Genomic DNA, 16,434 nt, shown 5'->3' with positions numbered 1-16,434 from the left:
GCAATGGTGTAGCCGATGTATTTATATGAGTGATTGCTTTGTGTCTTTTGCTAGTTTCTGCTCGTTATGTAAAGAATTTTCTTAAATTGTCTACCTGTCCATAATGTAGGTTTTTTATGTTGATAAATCCCCTTCCTCCTTCCTTTCTGCTTAATGTGAATCTTTCTGTTGCTGAATTATGTGATGTATTCTATATTTGTGGCATTGTGATCGTGTAAGTGTATTGAGTGCTTCTAGGTCTGTGTTACTCCATTTCACTACTCCAAATGAGTAGGTCAATACTGGTATAGCATAAGTATTTATAGCTTTTGTCTTGTTTCTTGCTGTCAATTCTGTTTTCAGTATTTTTGTTAGTCTTTGTCTATATTTTTCTTTTAGTTCTTCTTTAATATTTGTATTATCTATTCCTATTTTTTGTCTGTATCCTAGATATTTATAGGCATCTGTTTTTTCCATCGCTTCTATGCAGTCGCTGTGGTTATCCAATATGTAATCTTCTTGTTTAGTGTGTTTTCCCTTGACTATGCTGTTTTTCTTACATTTGTCTGTTCCAAAATCCATATTTATACCATTGCTAAATACTTCTGTCATCTTTAGTAATTGGTTGAGTTGTTGATTTGTTGCTGCCAGTAGTTCTAGATCATCCATATATAGCAAATGTGTGATTTTGTGTTGGTATGTTCCAGTAATATTATATCCATAATTTGTATTATTTAGCATGTTAGATAGTGGGTTTAGAGCAAGGCAGAATTATTATTATTATTATTATTATTATTATTATTAAAAATAGTGGTACCACAGATGATAGGCTAAACAAAGGCAGCAGTGAAGATGAAATTTAATGTAAACATTTTCTTTTTGTTTTATTTTTTCTTCTTTTATTATCAGAATGTAGACAACCAATAAATAGCATAAGTTAGAATAGGTGTAATGCTAATTTTTTAGACAGATATATTGTCCATAAAAGTTTGTCATTTTGATTAGCCAGAATATGTTAAAAGTTTCTTTCAAGGATCTTCTTAAAAAAAAAAGGGGGGGGGGGGGTGCTCGCCTTATATTCAGGCTTATCTTATTCTTGGCTGAATACAGTAAATACCAGCCATGACAGCCTATGCTGTAGAGCTTTTTTCTTTCCTTGGGAGCCTTGTTATATTAGAGCTTAGAATATAATAACAGATGCTGCAGCAGATTGCTTTTATGGGTCTCAAGCTAACTTTAATGTGTTTTCATTACATTCTATTATCTTTGGTTCTCCCACAGGCTATGACACAGTCTAAAACTGCACAGCAAGTACCTCCAGCGATGCGCAGTCCAGTGCCGCGGGACTACTCGGCCTGGGAGAAGTACGATGCAGACAAGGAGTTGACGTTGATGGAGATAGAGGAGCAGCAGCAGCAAGAGGAGAGGGAGAGGAAGCGGCGGGAGGAGCAGCTGCAGGTGCAGCGCCTGCAGGACGAAATGAAGAAAGTGGGGAAGGGAAATGCCGAGATGGCGATACCAGGTTTGTCGTCGGGCTTTCTCTTGTAAAGCTGTCAGTGTCCTGTAGAAAAAGGAAGTACAGTGTACTCCTGTTTATTCGGGAAAGTGTGGGGAAGAGAAGATGCCCAAATAATAAAAAAACATGAAGGTTTGAGATATTTTCAAATGTGAATTTGGGATGGTGTCTACTTAATGGGTAGTAGTGTCGGTGGCCAATGTCTGTGCGTGCTCGGGCATGGCTCGGCACAGTTGTATTCTGCTGCCGGTCCGTCTTAGAATCAGTGGTTGCCCCCAGCAGCCCACAACTTGGGCTTCTGGTCCCTGGGTGTGTGTGGCGTGTGTTTTTGTATGCACAAATAATCCACACACAAATAATTGTGAGAACACTGTACTAAATTTTAAAGTTGCCCAAAATGTTGTGATCTTTTCCTGTTGTTTGAGTTGCTTTGTTTACTCCCCAGATTTTATGAGGGAACATCAGAAAGTAACGCACAATAATTTTATTATTAAAATGTTTAATAGGTAACAAAAAAAAAAAAGAAAAAAAAGAAATAATCTGAAATGAACTCGCATAATTCGCCTATTTCTCTACATAGTCAACAGCATTCTCAACACATTTCTCCCATTGTGGTACCAGTTTCAAAATGCCCTGTTTGTTGAAGTCCATTTGGTTGGAGTATAGCCATCTATGGACTTCTGCTTTTCATTTCCGCATCTGTCATAGTGTTAGCCGGCTAGGAATTTCTTCATGGGACCGAACAGAAGAAAAGTCCAAATGTGCAATGTCCGGACGGTATAGTGGATGCTCGAGCACCTCCCAAGAAAGTTTAGCAATTTTCTCATAAACAGGAGCAGCAAGGTGGGGTGAACATTGTCATGAAGAAGTTTGACACTGTCAATGTTAGTTGTCATGTTTGTTAAACAGGGCATGACACAATTTAACCAAAGTTTTAATGTTGGCTGCAGTGTTCAAAGTGGCCTCATGTTCAGCAGAGTCCACTAGTAATACACCATGCATAATGCAGAACACTGTCACAGCACTTTCCTAGTAGATTCAGTCAGTTTGAATTTTTTTTTGTACCGGATAACCAGCATATTTCCACTTCGTAGAGGCTTGCTTGGTTTGGGGTGTGTGGTGGTATGCCCATCACTCATGACCAGTGACGATTACTTTCTCAAATTCATGCCCTTCTGCAGCGTAACGTAATTTTAAATTACGGAAACTTGGTGCCATGCGCTCAGATTGTCTGCGGTATTGCCCTGTTGTCAGATGGCCGGCCGGAGTGGCCAAGCAGTTCTAGGCACTACAGTCTGGAACCATGTGACCGCTACAGTCGCAGGTTTGACTCCTGCCTCGGGCATGGATGTGTGTGATGTCCTTAGGTTAGTTAGGTTTAAGTAGTTCTAAGTTCTAGGGGACTGATGACCTCAGCAGTTAGGTCCCATAGTGCTCAGAGCCATTTGATTTTGTTTTTGGATGCTCTGGACAATGCACGATTACAAATGCTTTGCCTGCTGGAGATTGCGATGTATCGAAGGTGGCCCACATGCTCGATGGTAGCGTGCCATCCTTCCACTGTTGGGGCCTGGGGGCAAATCTGCCAGGGTCCTGACACATCCATTGTAGTTTCATGAAAAGACGTACTGGGGACAAACCCATCAACAGCTGTTAGTTTGCATACAGAAAGTCTTTTTACAAATTGTGTCGGCCCTGAAAAGGGCCTTTTTTGTAGCAAAGACATTATTTAAAGCAGATACTTGAACTAGGAACCCTCTGATGTGACACAAGCTTGATAACATTGAACGGTGTTTTGCCAAACTCTTTCAAAGATTCCCGGTATTGCCCTGATGTGAATGGCGCCATGTTGAATGTGATCCATTAAATCCTGTTCATTTCTGGGTGATTCGCATCTGGGTAGGTCAACAAGACCCTTGAAGAATTCCCATAGAAAAAAGTCCAGTGGCATGAAGTCCGGTGGTCGTGGAGGCCATGTCCTATGAACACCTCTGCAATTACCTGGCCATCGAAGAGTTCATTTAACAGGGTGTATACGACCTGGGACAACCGGGAGATCCGGGAAAAACCCGGGAATTTTTTCATCCGGGAGGAAACCGGGAAAAACCCGGGAATTGTTTAGAATTCCGGGAAGTTTTCATTGTTTTAGTTTTCAGTTAGATTTTTGTGATTTTCACTGGTAAGAACCAATACTCTAACAAAGGATATTACTGTATCCCGCTACTGCAGAATAATACTGCAGCAACAAAACATGGACGAGAGGGGGGGAAAAAACGAAAAGAAATGCGCCGTATACAACAACAAAACAGTGCTTATACAAGCGTCTGCCAACAGCAAAATGTTAAAGGCTGTAGGAAGACTGTGTAATGCTTTGTAACAACAAATTGCCTCCGATGAGGAGGGTGGCGTGACAACTGTTTAAATTAGATTCTTTTAAGCAGTTGCGTGCGGGCTCTTGCGCATGCGCATTTGAGTCGCGTATGAGTAATACCTTCTTCCGCTTCTGGTTAAAGAAGTGTGGGTGGGCGCCACTTCTTAATATTGCCCCGGTTCGGAAATTAGTAAATCTGGGGCTGATGCACAGAGCAGTCTGAGTTGTGGTGGGAAGGTGGGTCGTCTCCACGTGACCTGTGTTTACGTTTAGTGATTTTGTTGTTTTCTCTTCGTTTATTGCTCTCACGTTAAATGATAACAAAACGGATTTTTGTGGCCGGGAGCTATCAAATGAATTAAAATACGTTTGCATTATTACGTAAGGCTAAAATATGTTACTAGTTTTAGATTTTATTTCCACCTTTCTGACACTCAAACATTAATCGCCTTACAGAGCAATGAAGTTATTTTTGCCGGTTTGCTAAAGAGATTTGTCTTTCATTAATCTTTTCATTGAGGCAGTCAATTTATTTGAAACTAAGTGTTTAATTTCACACTATTGGCTAGTTTCAACTGTTCACTGCATTTCAAGTGCACGTATAGCATTATGCCATAATAAAGAACCAAACATGAGATAATACAGTACTGGTATTCCAAAAAAATTTACCTACGAATGTGCATTTTAAGCCGAATTATGCATTTTGGTATGGTTTGCGAAATTCCGACACTCTTGAAGTATCCTCTGGTGTCTTGTTTCTTTTATGACATAATGTAAGATCTTTTAATTTTTTACACGTACAAACATATGGGTTTCCTGTGTCATCGTAGCTGCGCAAGCATGGTGACGCTTATCTGGCGCTCTCTTGCAACTGCAGAAACGAACCTATTTCTAACAGGTTGCGGGAAAATATTATGAATGGTGGTTTGAAAAGTGTTACATTCAAAGCAGATTTTCTTTTACCTAAGATGAGCTATGTGTGAGAATGTACAATGAATTTCTTAAATCGCAAAGCGTTTGACTCTCATTTAAAAATCAACTCTTTGAGGACGACCATTTAGAAGAATTTCGAGCCAAGAAGATCAGACACTTACGTCGTTATTAAAAATTTTACTGGCACATTTGTGTGATGTATCTTAAAGTGTAACAAGTGCAAAAAGATCAACATTATATGTAGAAGACCAATATTATATGAGAATGCTATGTAAATTAATTTAAATCATTAACTTTTCTTATTTGTGTGTTCACACTAGTTAAGAGTGATCCTGCTATTTGCTGACTACACCACGTGTCCTATGTTGTCATCAGCTGCGAGATCATGTGAAATTAACTATGACGGGCTTACAAAAGCGCATCGGAATCTCGATTTCAATGCTTCGGAAGGTGACATGCAGTGTTTGGTGAATTCGAATTTATACCTTCGTAATACGAAGACATGCAGTGTACATGTTGCTGCACATCAAAGGTCTTTCAAAACGTGTTTTTCCCTCCTGAGTTTTGTTTTTTAAAGTGGCGGGAAATTCTTCTCCGGTATATAAAACAATAAACATTCAAAGGATTGATGAGTTTTACAGTGCCAAATAAGAGTATACTGTCACTTAACACGGAAAAAGTGTATCTTTACCCAGGAGAAAGTGTATTTTTAACCGGGAAATCCAGGCGAAATCCGAGAATTTTTTTTCCTTGTCCACGTATACACCCTGTTTAAATATCCGGGCACAGCATGACTGTTATGTGTGTGCACCCCATCATGCTGCAACCACATGCGTTGCCATATGTCAAGGGAACATCTTCCAGTAGGCCGGGTAGAGCTTCTTGCAAAAAATGAAGGTAATTTGCCCCAGTAAGTCGAGAACTTAGATGGACCAGGCCAGTCAGATGGTCCCCCACAATGCCTGCCCAAATGTTGAGTGAAAATCATTCCTGGTGTCCGTGGACATATGTGACGTGAGGATTTCCACTTGCCATGCAATGAATGTTTAAAGGGTTGTAAATGCCATCCCGATGGAAGGTGCACTCGTCGGTAAACAACACAATGCTGGGGAAGTCGGGACCTTGTGTAACACATCGTAGAAACCTCCGGCAAAACCCCAGCCTTTGTTCATAGTTTGCCACACGATTTAGTTCTTGGACAGGGTGGAAACTAAATGGATGCTGGCCATCGTCCCTCAGTACGTTCCCAGACTAACCGATGAGTGACCCCCATGTTGTAGCCAACCGCTCGAGTACTTGTTGTAGGTGCTTTCTCGAATCGTTCGAGAACAGTCTCTTCAAATGCAGCATCCCGTTGTCTTCAAGGTCTTCCAGCATCACTGCGATAGCCTGCTAACGAGTCTGTTTTGCCGAGTCGACAGTGAATTGCTGTAAACGTTTGTGGATGTGGGTGGCATATTGCTGGGTACTATTCCTCATACAACCATTGAGCTTCACGCGCATTACTGTCGGCCAGTCCATAAACAAAAACCATATCTTGTCATTCTTCAAACGAACAATGTGCCACTGTGGTTACTGCATGACTAAATCGCAGCTGACGTGTGTGTGCTCCGAAGCGAAGCTTACGTGTGAATGATGTCAGGTGGAGACAAACAGCAAGACCTATTAGAGATGTGTGTGTATCATGTTGGGGCAGTGACGGGGCAAGGGAAGTTTGTATTTTTGAACCGACAACCGTAGCGCTGCCTGTGAACCGACGAATGGCAACAGGGCAATCCCGTGGCCAATCTGAGCGCACGGCGCCAAATTTCCATAGTTCAAAAATGGTTCGTTGTCGACCTGCACAACATTAGTGATTTTGATTCCTACTGGCATCAGCTATCCAAGGTTAAAATTTTGTGACACAATTTTTCTCCTCCTTGTAATTTCGCATTGATATGTGTCTGTGCTTGGTTTAACTGTAATAAATAGACATAAAGTAAAAATAAATAAATAAAAATTTTATTGGATTGCACTGCATATTAACCAGGTGTATCATATTATTTACTAAATAGTGAAAATGCAGTTTCATTACAAGAGCAGGGTGGAAATGTTCTGTGTTCAGTTTTTGATGCAACCTTTAGTGTTAAACGTAGTGGAGAAGCGGACATTATAATTCATGTGATTTCAAACAGACAGAGCATTTAATTGCACTATATGACCATAAAACCGTCAAGAACACTGATTTCCAAACAGATGGGATTGGTTGCACATCTTGTAAATATGGTACATCTTTCTTGCATATGTCTTTTTCTAGCAGAACACTTAATAATGATTTAAAAAGGTGGAACTAGCTTTGTAATAAAAAAAAATGGTCTAAATGAATACAGCCTACATGAGAAAGGGCTTCCTTTATTCAATAATTTTTAAGGTTTGGTATCTACTGAGAAGAAAAAAAAATGTTTGCTGATGTGGTTGAGGCAAGAGCATTAATTTGAAGTATCATTGCAGCCAAATAAATCTTCTATGACTTGTGCCCCGATTTATGTCACAGCTAACTTGACACCGACAGAGCGGGAGCTGTTGGCCACTAGAGAGAAGGATAAAGGCAACGATTTCTTCAAAGTGGCCGATTACAGTAACGCCATCAAGCACTACTCTGCTTCAATTCAGATTCTGCCGACACCTGTCGCCTACAACAATAGGGCCATAGCGAGTAAGTAGTTGTGGCATGTGCTGAAGTGTATGTCCAGAACATTGTTTATTGCAATTTTGTCACATGATGACATGGTGGAGACCGTGGCTGTTCTTTGAAGACAAATGTTGATGGTGTTAGGACAGCAACCAACCACACAAAAACAGCACCCCAGACTATATCCATAATGAACAGACAGAGTTAGCTAACACCCCTTTCCTGAAAAATTTCCAAAAATTATTTTCCAGCCTTCAAAGCAAATAATATTAGTACGCCTATCTGCAGATCGAGTAGAAAATTTATATGTTACTATAATTCTCATGATGCTAAATGTAGTTAAATAATGTACTATTTTACCTATACAGGAAAAAAAACCAACACTTTATAATTAATGTAACAGTATCAACTCAAAAAATCAATGTCTCTGTACTAGTGTAAAAGGCACTTCAGTTGCGTAAGTGAATATATGATCCTTTCCAAACATATGACATCTTCAAATGTCACAATATATCATAGCATCTTTGATACACATATGTTTGTAAGCTCTATGTATGTATCAAAACATGTGGTGCACGGTAGAAATCTTCTCGGTGCCAAATCTAAAGTGTTCAGTGAGAAAAATATGTGTATGCAACAATAAGAATGCAGTGGGAATGTATTTACATCTGTTGGACAAATGTTATGAAAACAAACACTCCAAACCGACATTTCACGTAAGTCACATGCAACGAAAATCTGTAACGCAACCATCTGTGTATGGCGTACTTATAATTATGTATTATTTATATTTTAGGACAATTAATCTGTAAAAAACACACCACATGTCATAAAGAAAGCATGTAAACTGTCTGAAGATGAATCACAATGATTTGAAACCGGTAACGGTACCCTTTGAATAAAGGAACTGAAAGTAAATTTGTGACTGTTTGCTGTCCTAACACCATCAACATTGTTTATTATCTCTATCTCAAATCTCACACACACACACACACACACACACACACACACACACACACACACACACAGACACAGACACACACACACACACACACACTAGGTGCCTACACATGATTGTCATTTTTGCAGCACAAAATCACTAGCTCTGATGCCAGTGTGTCCCTTTTCAGTCCCATTCACCTGCTGTACACACTAATGGATTCCTGTCCTGCACACTGCCTGCCTCCCTCTCTTCCACCAATTGCCCCTTCCCAACCCCTCCTCTCACTTCCTGCCTCTCTCCCTCCACCTACCCACCCAACACAACCCCTCGCCACAGACTACATCCTGAACTGCGATCTCTGCTCATCCAAACCTAATCTGCAATGATTTCCCCTGACATATCCTCACGCATCTCTAATCCACCCACGTTCCCCAAGAGTCAGCTGAAAAGGAGTGCCCGCCTCTTGTCACCCAGTATCACCACGGATTAGAGTAAATGAACCGTGTTCTTTGCCTGGGCTTTGACTATCTATGAGGAGCATTGAGTAATTAATGCAACACATTTTTTTCTGAGGGTGGGTTCGTTTTATTCAGGATTTCAGTACATCACATCATTTCTCACTCTTTTGTCTTCAAAACCCTATTTTTCAACATAATCTCTGTTCAGTGCAGCTGCTTTCTGCCACCATACTGGGAGGGCCTGCGCATTACAACACTACTGGTCGATGCTGTAACCAACGTCTTACAGCGTCAATAACCTCACTGTTATCCATTTACTGCTTTCTACAGAGTGCATCAATCACTGGGGCAAACACGTGGAAATGGGAAGGCACAGTATCTGGGCTTTAGGTTGGCGAGGAAGAACAGTCCGGGTGATTTTCCTAAATCGCTACAGGTGAATGCCGGAATGCTTCTTTTGAAAGGGTACAGCTGCAGCCTTTCGTAATCAGAGCCTTTGTTCAGACTCTTATATCCTCGTTCTCGACAAGACGTTAAACGCTAATCTCCTCCTCCTCCTCCTCCTCCTCCTCCTCCACCACCACCACCACCACCACCACCACCACCACCACCACCACCAGACCAGTCCAGTGGAGTTTCGTGAGCTCCTGTTGTGTTCTGCAGTTTTATAGAGAAGGAGAAGTTGGTTTGCAGTTTTGTGGTGACACACCCCCTATTGCAAGAGTGACAGCTGTTTGTGGACGGCCTGCACGCAGGAGATGCGACAGGTGTGCACACCCTTGTTTTGATGACAGATGCCTCACCCAGTGACTCACTGTGCTTTTGTTCACTGCCATGTCTCTGTAGACATTCTTGAAGCACCTATGAATGCCTGCAATGCTCTGGTTCTCTGCCAAAAGAAACTCAATTACAGCTCTCTGCTTGCAATACACCTCTGTTACAGCCGCTGTTTTGAAGTTGACGTATAGTGCCGCCACCTTTTGGAATTTCATGACAATATAGGGGATGTAGTGGGAATATTCCACAATTTCCCACAACAAATTCCTCATTTTTTCATCTGAAATTGCTATGAGAAAAGTCTTGCATTAACTACTGAAAGACCCACATGTTGTCGTTCCTGGAAGTGAGGGATACTCGACTACACCTTCTAAAGTGATATTCTGCCTCCCAGTGAGCCTGCACATCATCGTGGTGTATTGCTATGCCAACCCCCTTACCACATCAGTCATATCCCTGTCAAAGACTCTGGTACAAGACCTGTTCGATTCACCCACCCGGCACTTCATACTCGTCTTGTTGCAGGCTTACCCTACCCTCGACAGAGGCAGGGCCACCTATTATAGCAAATATGTCTTGTACCTGCTCTGCTGCAATTTCTACACAGATTTCTGTGTGGGCATGACCACCATCCAGCTGTGGAATGAATGGCCTCTGCTGAACTATGGCTGAGAACAGTTTTGACCATCCAGTACCACAATGAGCACGAGTGTAATGGCTGCTACACAACCTGTGTGATTGTGTCCTTCCCCCCGTCACTAGATTTCCTGAACTTTGTAGGTGGGAGTTATCCTCCCAACATATCCTTCACTCCCATAATCCCACTGGTTTTATCACTCATAACCCGCTGCACACACACCATCTACACAACAGACTCCTTTCCCTCTGTCTTGTCAACCTATCCCCCACACTTGCATGTCATCATCATTATATGCCTCAAAAACTCACTGTCTACAGTGCCTGTGTGTCACATACCTATCCCACACACCTGCTGCCTCTCCCTGCCTCCCTCTGCTCTGCGAACCCTCCCACCCCCAACCCCTCCTCATCCTACTTCCCACCTCGTTCATCCTCAGCCCATCCCACCTGACACTTGCCCTCATCCTAGCCTACCTGCTCAACTGCATTAACAGCTGTGCGTGTTCAGCCGGCACAAGTGTGTGTGTGTGTGTGTGTGTGTGTGTGTGTGTGTGAGAGAGAGAGAGAGAGAGAGAGAGAGAGAGAGAGAGAGAGAGAGAGAGACTCTGACTCTGACTCTGCTTGTGTGAGCTCTGGCTTGCTAAATGATTTGTCTGAAAGCTATCATGTTTTCATTCATTTTTGTGTGCTATTTGGTGTATGGTCTCAGTTAATTTTAATGTTTCACACACATTTTATGTTGTTTGTTACATTGTTGGTCACTTATCTCGTAAATTGATATATTTCTTGAGAGAATAGTATTAATATTACCAAATTTTTAATTTATAGTATTAGCCTTCATTTTTTTGGGATATTATGAATTATTTCATTAGTATTGAGCTTCAACAGTTGCCCATAGGAATGTACTTACTTAACATTTAGTAGAATGTGGAATTAATGTTGCATTTTATATACAGATCACAGTTTATCAAAACTTGAAAATATATGTGACACAAACAGTGAATTCATACATCTTTTTAACAGACATTGTTAGTTTTAATGATTAGGCTAATTAATTGCAGAATGAAACAAAATCCTCAAAGTAAAAGCCAAAAGTTTTAATTGTCAACTCAGAATTGTATGTTATTGCGAAAAACCTGATATGATGAACAATAGGGTCAAAAAAAATATGAATGTATCAGGTTATTCACTAGTTTCTTGTATCAGCTGTTGCATTAAAAACTGTATAAGATAGTCAAATCTCATGCTAAACCACCATCAGTGTGTTTCCCTTTTATTCTAGGTAATGGAACATTTGGTTATTCATGTTACTGTCTACCTGATACAGTATCACTTGAAAACTCACTTCATCCTTTTCAGTTTTGTTGCTTGTGGCAGAGGTTTGCTTAGTAGAAAAATGTTATAAACTGCTTTCACAATGCACTGTTTGTCGTTACAGTACTTTCATCAGTTCTGCCATCCATTGTTACAGGAAATAAGATGCCAAAACAGATGAATGTTTGTAAATATTGAAACAGTAACCCAAAGTTGGTTAGAATTGTGGTTTACTAGGCACGGCCTTATTTTAGATGGTTTGGCTTTGTCAGCTTAAGATATGTAATTTACTTATGCAGTCAGTCAGATGGATAGTTTCTCTTTAATGTAGAGTCTGGGCAGGGTGGAACAAAATGGTTTTCACATTAGTAAGTCATTGAATGAGGTGAGAAGTAATAAGAAAATCCTAAACTGGGGATTGAACTTCAAACTTGAAAGAGTTGTAATGTGGCTCTGAGCCATTGAGCCACACTGCAACTGAGAGTGCTGATAATATGTAAACCACTTGGGTGGGAAACAAGATGGCAGAAGAGACAAGTATGTCACGTGTGTTGGAACAATTTGTGCTGTGAATACATTTCACAGAGATGTGACATCGTGTAAACCATCACCCACGAAAACTAAGTTTATTTGCCAATCTGTATAAAAATACACTGTTATTCATAAGAGCCTGCAAGTTGCTGTGTTTTCAATATTTTAATGTGGTTCTATGCTAAATAAATATGATTGGCTTAACAGCTGCTATGTCTAATCCATAAGATGAGAAATTTTAAAATATTTGTATCAGAAGAAAAATACAATAAAAAAGCTAATAAATTAAGAGACAGAGTGTCAGCCAGTAGGTCTAATGTTTAGTACTGCCAGTGGAAACATACAAAAGTAGGTACACTGTTCTAGCCAGCAGAACTATTACTTCCTTCCTTGGGGAGGATATAGGGATAGGTTGAGGGAGTTCAAAAAGGAGTGTAGGATGAAAGGATGCCACTTATAGCGGTGACAGAATCCTTATGAGGAAACGTGCAGTTCTTACCCTTCCAACAAGTTGCTCCCTTTTACCCTATAGCACAGGTGGTGTGCCCTCCCTTTCCAGCCTTTCCACACCATTCCTTGTATCCTCCCTGAGGAATGCCCTGTTAGTTCTTAAAGCTACACTAGTCTTCACTTTCACATTTATGTGTGTCTGTTATCAATACTGTGCAATTTAAAGATAGATTCTCACCAGCAGTTCAATCTCATAATTTATAAAAATACTTATTTCAATATGAGAGACCTGTTTGATAAAGAATGATCATTACCCATCCTCATAATTTTGATGCTTGTTCCTAAAATAGTCTCCTTTTGGTAGGATGCACTGGCCTCAGCATTTCTGCCAGTCTGCAAGGGCATACAGGAAACCATTTTTTGAAAGGTCCCACATAATCACCACCACAGTCTTCGTTACTGTTTCCTTTCACAGAAGCGTTTCTTCATGTTATGGAATATAAAAAGTCTTATGGAACCAAATCTGGACTTGGGAAGAGTGAAGGATGCACTTCACACACTGCATGCAAATATCTTTTCATTTGGGAATAGTCTTGGAACTCACTGTTCACAAAATGTTTCATGTAAAAGTATTTCCTATCACCAGCTTGTGGGTGGAACTCGATGAAATTTTCAGTATTCCAGAACGAGTTCATGGTGTTATTTGCCAATCCTCTCTGACAAGGACAGCAGCAGTGTTGATTTTGTCTTCCGTGAAAGCAGTGACAAGACTGCCAGGTGCACTCTCCTTTGAAATTGTTTTCCCCCTTTAACCCTGTGGTGCATGAATTTCACTGCAGTGGACAACTTACAATGGTCAATGTTCTGGTGTTTTCAATCAGTCCTGAGGCTGCAAATGCATGCAGGACACAACACCAGTAGGGGGTGCCCACTGCAGTGAACTGTGTGCAATGGCAGCCTCAGGGCTGGTTGGAAATGCCAAAGAAGTGACCATTAACAGCTGTCTACTGTAGTGGGCGCTATGTGACACAGGGTTAAACAGTTCAAACTATCTTAGAGCTCTGCTGCAGGAAGAACAGACTCTCCGAAGGCCTTCTGTAACATTGCGTATGCGTATTGAGATACACAATTTCAAAGCCACATCGCCTCCATTATTGAGATAGCGATACTTGAATATCTCAATTTGCCTTCCTCTCACAGTTAGGAACGAGGAGTGCCAACAGTGAAACTAGTATGGTGTTTTTGTTACACCATATGCCAACAAAATATCAAAGATTAAACTCTAATGTGAGAAATTATGATCATAAAAAGTGATCATTCTCACCTGTTTTGTGGAATAATGATATTTACTAAGTAGGATGCAAACAATAACTGTTTACAAAGTACAGAAGTGGTATGGGGGAAATTAAAGATTGTTTGAGACAGGAAGCAACCTCAAATTGGCCTGTGAAAGCAACTAAAACTAGAGTGCTTGTCAAGTGAGATTTTGAATATCGTCTCGTGCTCTTACGTCACCAGCTTAGTCGTTCTTTATCATTTGGAGGCCATTTCTTTCTCGTGCTAAAATTGGCCTCAGATATTAAACACACATTTGTTCTTGCATTTGTAGATGTAAAATTGAAATTTCTATAGTTTTTACCTCAAAGTTTTGTGAATTTTAAGACTGTAAAATCAACACTGAAATTCTTTAGTTTCTATGGTTGCCTTATTATGAGATTACTATGCTTAGATAAAATTGCAAACATACCTAGTTTTTGCATAATTTTTATGAAAGTGTTTACTCTTTCACATTGTGGGAAACTTTAAAATGTTAATTCAATGACTGACCGACTAAGTTAGTGGCACAAGAGAGTGAGAGTAGAGTGTACTGTAGCCTAGGTAGCTTTTATAGGCCAATCTGATGTTTCCCAGCTCAATAGGTCACGTGTGTCCTCTGACAAACTGTTGGTCTCTACTACCTGTACACCACTGTGGTACATTGTGAACAGCTGTCATTTATGCCCTGTAGTGCCAGCTGTATGAAGTGTCTCGTATTTTGCTGCAACCGGAAGCTTTATATTGTGCAATACTTTAGAAGCATCTTTTAAGTTATTCTATGCTGCTAGCATAGCTGTTTTCTTTGAGCTGTCTCTTACTTGGCCACAGTTTGCACAAGACATGTTGTTGTTGTTGTTGTTGTTGTTGTGGTTGTTGTGGTCTTCAGTCCAGGGACTGGTTTGATGCAGCTCTCCAAGCTACTCTATCCTGTGCAAGCTTCTTCATCTCCTAGTACCTACTGCAGCCCACATCCTTCTGAATCTGCTTAGTGTATTCATCTCTTGGTCTCCCTCTACGGTTTTTACCCTCCACGCTGCCCTCCAGTACTAAATTGGTAATCCCTTAATGCCTCAGAATATGTCCTACCAACCGATCCCTTCTTCTAGTCAAGTTGTGCCACAAACTCCTCCCAAATTCTATTCAATACCTCCTCATTAGTTATGTGTTCTACCCATCTAATCTTCAGCATCCTCCTGTAGCACCACATTTCGAAAGCTTCTATTCTCTTCTTGTCCAAACTATTTATCGTCCATGTTTCACTTCCATACATGGCTACACACCATACAAATACTTTCAGAAACGACTTCCTGACATTTAAATCTATACTCAATGTTAACAAATTTCTTTTCTTCAGAAACACTTTCCTTGCCATTGCCAGTCTACATTTTATATCCTCTCTACTTCGACCATCACCAGTTATTTTGCTCCCCAAATAGCAAAACTCCTTTACTACTTTGTCTCATTTCCTAATCTAATTCCTTCAGCATCACCCGACTTAATTCGACTACATTCCATTATCCTCGTTTTGCTTTTGTTGATGTTCATCTTATATCCTCCTTTCAAGACACTATCCATTCCGTTCAGCTGCTCTTCCAAGTCCTTTGCTGTCTCTGACAGAATTAAAATGTCATCGGCGAACCTCAAAGTTTTTATTTCTTCTCCATGGATTTTAATACCTACTCTGAACTTTTCTTTTGTTTCCTTCACTGCTTGCTCAATATACAGATTGAATAGCATCGGGGAGAGGCTACAACCCTGTCTCACTCCCTTCCCAACCACTGCTTCCCTTTCATGTCCCTCGACTCTTATACCTGCCACCTGGTTTCTGTACAAATTGTAAATAGCCTTTCGCTCCCTGTATTTTACCCCTGCCACCTTTAGAATTTGAAAGAGAGTATTCCAGTCAACATTGTCAAAAGCTTTCTCTAAGTCTGCAAATGCTAGAAATGTAGGTTTGCCTTTCCTTAATTTATCTTCTAAGATAAGTCGTATGGTCAGTATAGCCTCATGTGTTCCAATATTTCTACGAAATCCAAACTGATCTTCCCTGAGGTCGGCTTCTACCAATTTTTCCATTTGTCTGTAAAGAATTCGTGTTAGTATTTTGAAGCCGTGGCTTATTAAACTGATATGGTAATTTTCACATCTTGCTTTCTTTGGTATTGGAATTATTATATTCTTCTTGAAGTCTGAGGGTATTTCGCCTGTCTCGTACATCTTGCTCACCAGATGGCAGAGTTTTGTCAGGACTGGTTCTCCCAAGGTCGTCAGTAGTTCTAATGGAATGTTGTCTACTCCCGGGGCCTTGTTTCGACTCAGGTCTTTCAATGCTGTGTGAAATTCTTCACGCAGTATCAAATCTCCCATTTCATCTTCATCTACATCCTCTTCCATTTCCATAATATTGTCTTCAAGTACATCACCCTTGTACAGTCCCTCTATATACTCCTTCCACCTTCCACCTTTCTGCTTTCTGTTCTTTGCTTAGAACTGGGTTTCCATCTGAGCTCTTGATGTTCATACAAGTGGTTCTCT

At 40.6% G+C, this 16,434-nt stretch overlaps 1 protein-coding gene across 1 annotated transcript in view; it reads left to right on the top strand.

Moving 5' to 3' along the window:
* Positions 1–16,434, top strand: part of LOC126215048 (uncharacterized) — a 159,097-nt gene that overhangs the window by 37,453 nt on the left and 105,210 nt on the right. The window contains exons 4-5 of the mRNA XM_049941690.1: positions 1,261–1,501; positions 7,333–7,494. Coding sequence (XP_049797647.1) covers positions 1,261–1,501; positions 7,333–7,494 — 403 coding nt within the window. The remainder of the gene's footprint in view (positions 1–1,260; positions 1,502–7,332; positions 7,495–16,434) is intronic.

The sequence above is a fragment of the Schistocerca nitens genome, chromosome 12 (genome assembly GCF_023898315.1).
Source record: "Schistocerca nitens isolate TAMUIC-IGC-003100 chromosome 12, iqSchNite1.1, whole genome shotgun sequence".
Taxonomy (NCBI): Eukaryota; Metazoa; Arthropoda; class Insecta; order Orthoptera; family Acrididae; genus Schistocerca; species Schistocerca nitens.
Note: the sequence above shows the minus strand (reverse complement) of the source record. Positions and strands in the feature narration are given on the sequence as shown.